The 7,500-nt window shown below is 43.6% G+C and overlaps 1 protein-coding gene across 1 annotated transcript in view; it reads right to left on the bottom strand.

Annotated features, from left to right (window-relative positions):
- Positions 1-7,500, bottom strand: part of LOC134445537 (fibrinogen C domain-containing protein 1-A-like) — a 112,548-nt gene that overhangs the window by 36,156 nt on the left and 68,892 nt on the right. Inside the window, exon 6 of the mRNA XM_063194590.1 lies at positions 6,583-6,679. Within this exon, the coding sequence (XP_063050660.1) occupies positions 6,583-6,679 (97 nt within the window). The remainder of the gene's footprint in view (positions 1-6,582; positions 6,680-7,500) is intronic.

Here is a 7,500-nt window from a genome sequence, read left to right as displayed (position 1 = left end):
AAACAAAGAGACAATGCCCCACGTTCTATTTCCAGTCACAAATGATCAAAGAGTGTCTGATTTCTACGATTAGCGGTCGGCGACTCTTTGAGCTGCTAAAGTTCCATCTTAGAATGTCGCACACGACGAGGAAATCTTCCCCGACAATAGCTTGCGATGGTCCTGGGGGGTAACGTTCCAGCGATTGTCGTAAGGGGTGTTTCAGCCGAGAATAGGGCCGATAGTCGCGTAGTTTGAGCCAGGCTTTATATTCAGATGAGGTTTTAGAATCATCTCCATGGAGACACCATACAATTCTACAATGACATCATTCTATGTCACTGACAAGTGACCACATTGGAATCCAGTGGCAGCCTAACATACATCTGTCCAAGAGCCTATCACCCTAAGGTGAAACTGGCTGGAGTCCTATGCTGAGCCTATTGATCCTTCCCACATGACGTCATTTGGACATGAACTACCACCACGTAGTCTACCACAACCAACAACGGAGACCAACCAGTGCAACATTTTACGATCATCCAAATGACTGACCGTAGCTAGGACATGAGCTATTTCTTTGTTGTTGACATTGGCTAGTAGCCTAGGCCTACCCGCTGCACTGCAGCTGACACAAAACAACAGCAAATTTATAACACTGCGTCTTAACAGGTTAATTGCATTAACCTGATCCTGAACGTTCAATGAAAAATGTAAACAAACCTTCGCTATACTAAGATGTGACCGCTGGTTCCAGGGATGATTTAGGTAAAGGCACGTCATCCCACATGACACAAAACAACTGTAGGCATCCAGATTATTACGCCTTCAGATCCTTTTCCATATTATGGCGATGGGTTTTTAACACCGCAAAAATATATAGATCGTATGGACCAATGTCTGGGAAAGAAGAAGCCGTTGCGTGGTTAACAAGCCTTGTGGAAGCAGTGTGTGGGAAACACCGTGACAGTAGACATTTTAAATATTATTCAGTCTTGTGTCCTCATGTTGAAGTTCAGCGAAAAACCCTACCCTTACTTAGATCGAAATGCTGTGTTGATTTTCATGTACTTACAGAATGATGATTATCCGGCACCTTCGTCAGTTCCACACTATCTGAGCTATGTGCTAATATCCAGGAGCAAACAAGAATCCAACTGACTTCTTCATTGTCCTGCTGCAAAATAAGTATTTTTACACTCAGGTGAGGTTTTAGAATCATCTCCATGGAGACACCATACAATTATATAATGACATCATTCTATGTCACAGACAAGTGACGACATTGGAATCCAGTGGCAGCCTAACATACATCTGTCCAAGAAAGAGCCTATGAGTTTCAACTGTCTGGAGTCCTGTGCTGGGCCTATGCTGCCCTACAAAGGCAAAGTGCAGTGACTACTGGCGCCGACTATGGGGGGGGGGGGGCACGGACCTTTTTGCCCCCCCCCCAATAATAAAGTTGGGGGGCAAAAACACCCCAATAATGACACGTTAAAAATAGTTGATTTCACTGATGATTTAAACCCACTATGAGAATGTGAAGTCTGTAGCCTATCCCCTTTCTCACTGTCTCGTTTTTTTTAAACTCACAAACGGTGAATTCATGAACAAATTTGTGTTTGAACCGTCGGTACGAGCGAGCACGCACAGGGAACATCTGCAGCATCGGTCATGGCCAATCGGCGGGAGCGCGCATAGCCTACTTGAGTGGCAGAACGCCATCCTCTTTGGCCAGAGAAAGCAGTGGGAATGTTGACCAACATGTTTATTATTTGTGAAGACTATAGCGTACATGGACAATGTTGTGTTATGTGTTTGCTTGATTATTGTATTCGCACTGGCGATTTTTGTTTGCGATGGTCCAGGAAGTTTAAGGAACTGCAGGCTGCGCAGCATAGGTAAAGTGATGAATTGAATAGGCCTAGGCTAACTGAAAAATTATACTGTCCCTCAGAAATGTGTGTATTTAAGCCAGTCCTTAATGAGAGCAAATGTGATTAGTAGGCATATGGCTTCGCGTTAAACTGCGGTGCAAGCATTGTTCTGGGCTTTGCTGCTGAAGTGTAACAGAGCAAGATTAATTCATTCGAGGTTGGATTCCCGTTGCCAGTTGAGAGTTGTCAACTTTGTTTGGTTTGTCGGCCACATGAACATTTATTTTCTGGTGACTCCATCTCAATAACGGCTGTAGGCCTATTTCACTCCAACCATGACATGGAGGTAATCGTGTTCTCACAACTAAACAAATAATATCCTAGCTTTGAATGACACATAGCCTAATCTAAAATATTATGATCAGACATGACCCGCCCCTGTTCAGTTTTCATTGCAATGGGGCTATTTCAATGTTTGATAATAAGTTATTGACAAGTTGAACCCCAGATTGCACGCTATGTCTGATTTGCTGCGTAATAATTCCACCTGTTTGGTCGAATACAGATGTCCAGAAATAATAGGCTACAATAGTCCCGCGCACATCCACATCTGCGATTCTGATTGTGTGATTGCGTTTAATTTCTGGCGAAAATGATGGAGACTATACGGTTGCAAGATTGAGACAGGTTTGAAATGCAGTTCGCACTAAACAATCTAATTCCCAAAAATAATCCTTGCATGTTTGTTGATAGAGGTGCTCCGATCACCATTTTTTGGCCCGATCACCGATACCGATCACCAAAAATCTTTATCTTCCGATTACCGATCATTGCCGATCACAAAAATGATTTCCTATTTTTTGAATAGCCTATTAATTATCCTTATTGAATACCATTTCTGCCCATAAACCAATCAATCTTAATTTGCACATGTCTATTATTAGGCTATTATTATTATTATTATTATTATTATTATTATTATTATTATTATTATTATTATTATTATTATTATTATTTTATTATTATTTTTTTTATTATTATTAGGCTATTATTATTATCTTTCAGACTAGTGTTGGTAATATAGTCTACAGTATTAATCAATGTATAAGTTATTGCATAGAATAACTAAACTATTTAAGATTGAATTGAAACTGAAACATTACATAGTCTTCCACATACGAGAAAAAAACAACCTGTCGCTTTAAATGAGCAGCCTCGTGAGGAGAGCCCCTCCCCTCTCTGTCACCGTCCACAGCTGCAGTGCTCCACTACCGTTCTGAATCTCTCTCTCAAGTTTTAACCACATCTGTCGCCGTTTGCTGTTTCAGCGACTATCAAACTAATCGACTGACTGCCAATTACAACTTTGAAAACAATAATTGACATGTTTGTGCTGATAACGCGAAGTTGTCGGGTGCTGACCGAGGTAACTACACAGGTTAAATGGCTCACTGGCAAGTAGGCTACTCAATCGAAAATTACATTGTCAGGTAAACGGCGCATGGATCGAAAAATCAAATCATTGTTGATGCAGATATGGTTATGAATGGTGGAAATGAAGGGGGGAATGCATGAAAATGAAAAGTTATAGACAAGCAAAGATGTCTTCTTTTGGTGCAGTTGCAGCTGTGCAGAGCCAGCGCCTACAGGCAGCTCCAGGTGTAAAGGCAAAAAGGTTGTGTCAGGAATTTAATATCTCGCAGATCGGTTTTTTGATCGGCATGTTTTTCCGATCACCGATCAGGCTATTTTTGGCCATTATCGGCCGGTCATGATCGGCAGCCGAGCAATCGGAGCACCTCTATTTGTTGACAACACAACATGCACAACATGCTATCTGAAGTGGTCCATGCGCTTTCGCGTTTGTTAATCAAGTATGGCTATATGCCAACATTCTGCCAACGTGGAAAAGGTGCCATGCTCCTCACAATCCGGTGCGTCACGGGAATGCTGAGTTCAAGGTAGCCTAGGTAAGACCACTGGAGCATCTGGAAGATTATTCTCTGCTTTTATTTAGAGCAGTGTCAAACTAACGTTTCGAATTTACCACTTCTTCATCGGAGCCGAAGATGTGGCATCCTCGGCACTGCTCAAAATAAAAAGAAGAGAATAATCTTCCTCAGATGCTCCGGAGAACTTTCCAACTTTGAAATCTGGCAACATGCTTGCACTGTAGGCTATTTCTAAAACGTCTTTATGGCAACTAAGTAGCCTATTAACGGTATTAATGTCTGTAGGCTATATTCAGTAAATAACGGGTCTGCATCTGGCTAAATGCCGTGCAAATGCGCGACTGAAACTCAGAGGTAACATTGACATCACGCAATACCCCCCCCACCGCCCCCCCCCCCCCAAAAAAAAAAAAACTGCCCCCCCCCCCCCCACCCCCCCAATGTTGACATGAAGACGGCGCCTATGGCAGTGACTACATATTTTTTTCAAACTTGAGGTTATGCTGAGGATGGTCTTAATTATACCTCCTTGATGTGATGACAAAGTGCCATGGTGCAAATGTGTCCCTTTATGAGATGTTGTTATGTCATATTTGGCAGTAGAGTGGAAGTCAGTTGTTGTAAATGTTTGACCCATCACATCTTGTTACAGCTATCATGAACTTCTACAAAGGGGGAAAGTGCAGTAACTAGAGGTGTAAAAGTTGGGCTGAAAAAATAATTACATCATTCTATGTCACAGACAAGTGACCACATTGGAATCCATTGGCAGTTCAACATGCATCCAGAGAGAGTGGATAATAATACTCCTAGAATCTCTGATGCACCTGTCCGAGCCTATCACCCTAAGGTGAATCTGGCTTGAGTCCTGTGCTGAGTCTATACTGCCGAATAAAGGCAGTGACTACATATTTTGTCAAACCTGAGATTAGACTGAAGATGGTCTTCAAAGTGTCATGGTGCAAATGTGTCCCCTTTCAGAGATGTTAATATGTCATATTTGCTACAATGTCCAACCTAACATGGCTCTAAAGGCATTTACTGTATGTCAATTTAAATGTTGGCACTTGTAGGGCAGTCTAAAGGTGTAGGAGCTCAAGAATATCGTCTCTCCCTCATTGTGTGTGTGTGTGTGTGTGTGTGTGTGTGTGTGTGTGTGTGTGTGTGTCTGCTCACATGCCTGTGTGCATGAGTTGAGTGTGAAGCGTGTAGCTGCCTGTGTGCTGCGTGCCAGCTCTCTGTGTGTAAATAGGAGTCCTGGGGCTCTAAGTTATGATCAGCTATTCAAGTGAAATTATGTGCCAATGAGTGATAAAAGCAGCTCCTTATTCATAGTCTTGGGTCGAGGCTGATTTGAGATGGATATGCTAATACATGATAAAGGGAGAAAATATGAACTGACGCTTTAAACGCTTTTTCCCTTTGATGACATAAAATGCCACCCAGGACATTAATATTAATATCAGACTCCATTTACCCCAGGAGATATGCAAAGTTATATATTTATACTGTATATGTCTCGACTGCAACGGCACATTATAAACTTATAATCATGCTCTGTTTGACTGCGCACCACTAGTAGATGGATAAACACATATGTGTGACAAGTGTGTGTGTGTGTGTGTGTGTGTGTGTGTGTGTGTGTGTGTGTGTGTGTGTGTGTGTGTGCGCGCGCGCGCGCGTGTTGCCCTTGTCCTCTCTGACCGCTGCTGTTGACTTGAGTCCCTCATGCCTGTCACCGCTCATCACATACAGTACAGTAAGCCAAATCCACCCTACTGATGCCCAGTTACCATGCCCTTACACAAACACGCGTGCGCGCACACACACACCACATACACTCACAAACACACACATACACTCTACCCCTGCAGACTCCCAGGCCAATGGCCAAGTGTCTCTCTCTCTCTCTCTCTCTTTCTCTCTCACTCTCTCTCTCTCTCTCTCTCTCTCTCTCTCTCTCTCTCTCTCTCTCGCTGTCTCTCTATCTCTCTCTCTCTCTCTATCTGTCTCTATCTGTCTTTCTCTGTCTACCTGTCTATTTCTATCTTCTCCCCTTCTCTCTTTCTCTGTCTCTTTCTCTGTCTTTGTCTTAATGGGCTTTTGCTCTCTTTGTGTATGCTCTCTCTCTCTCTCTCCTCTCTCTCTCTCTCTCTCTCTCTCTCTCTCTCTCTCTCTCTCTCTCTCTCTACCACACTCCTATCTGTCTCTCACACACCTGAACACAAATAATGGGATGCTGAATCGGCTACAAACATGAAAGACATCAGACACACACAGAGCAGATGTAAATAGACTCAAAAACACACATAAGGATAGCTCACTCGTGTGTGCGTATCAGCTTTGAATAAGCCCTTTCAATTAGCGATGTGTAGTGATGTGGACCTTTAGGAAATACCCAAAAATAATAACCAAATTTTGGATAGCTGTAATTGCACGACTACGCCAGTGGGGGACTTCCACCCCAGAATATATTTTGATTTAAACCAGTAATAACAGGCACAGAGGTTCGTGAAGGACACCAGAGTCTGGGTTCGGATAACAGTTCACAGTTTTCTTTTATTAATACCAGTATTTTATAAATAGACACAGGAAATGCAGGTCTTCTAAAATACCAAATCACAATAGCATGTTCAAATCAATGACCTATAGACTGCCCACACACACACGTCCAAATCTGCCACAACAACAGTGAGACTCTCACTGCACAACTCAACATATACAAATAAATATGCACAGACAAGCATGGCACGCACACACATGCACACACTTACCCAGCCAGTGTTCCCCAGTGATCTTGCCAAAGCCCTCGCGGTACGCCAGCCAGCCTCGGAAGAAGTTGACCGAGCCATCCTCACGCCGCTGGATCACCTGTTGCCACGACAACAAAAACAACAAAGGTCACACACAGAAAGTCACTGTCGCAGATGGTTTGAGGGGTTGGCAGAGTGTGCGTGTGTGTCTGTGTGTGTGAATTATTTGTGCGCGCGTGCACACACACACACACACACACAAACACACACACACACACACACGTACTAAAAGGACTTTGCAGCATGACAGTGTGAGATAGGGTAGGTGTTAAACCAGAAAGGCCATCTGTCTGCCTGGCTCCTCTAAAACAGTTTGTACCTCTCTCCCTCTCTTTCAGGATGTGCTGAGTGCTCTGAAAGGTGATATGGACATAAACACACACACGCGCGCGCGTGCAGGCCTGCTGACAGCTTTGGCTGGGCCCAGGACAAATTCATCACAAAGGGCCCTACCACCCAATACTTGAAATGTAATAAGGACCCGATTGTGGGCCCCCTCACTCCCTGGGCCTGGGACAATTGAGCTGTCGGCTTCCCTGCGCCCGTGCACGCACACACACATTATAGGTGTTTGGTGTGAGTATATGAGGGGGGGCGCATGTGTGCAACGTCGCGAATAAAAAGCGGAAATGTATAAGATTGTCTGAGAAAGACCACAGGACAGACTGGAGGCAGGTGTGTGAGACAATTACACAAACGTGCCCACACACACACAATCCCAAAATACATGCATCAAGCAATCAGTGGATCAATGTCACTTCAAAAAAGCAGACTAATGATCAATCTGATGAACAGAGCGCACAAAACCATCTCTCTCTCTCTCTCTCTCTCTCTCTCTCTCTCTCTCTCTCTCTCTCTCTCTCTCTCTCTCTCCTCTCA

The sequence above is a fragment of the Engraulis encrasicolus genome, chromosome 3 (genome assembly GCF_034702125.1).
Source record: "Engraulis encrasicolus isolate BLACKSEA-1 chromosome 3, IST_EnEncr_1.0, whole genome shotgun sequence".
Classification (NCBI taxonomy): domain Eukaryota; kingdom Metazoa; phylum Chordata; class Actinopteri; order Clupeiformes; family Engraulidae; genus Engraulis; species Engraulis encrasicolus.
Note: the sequence above shows the minus strand (reverse complement) of the source record. Positions and strands in the feature narration are given on the sequence as shown.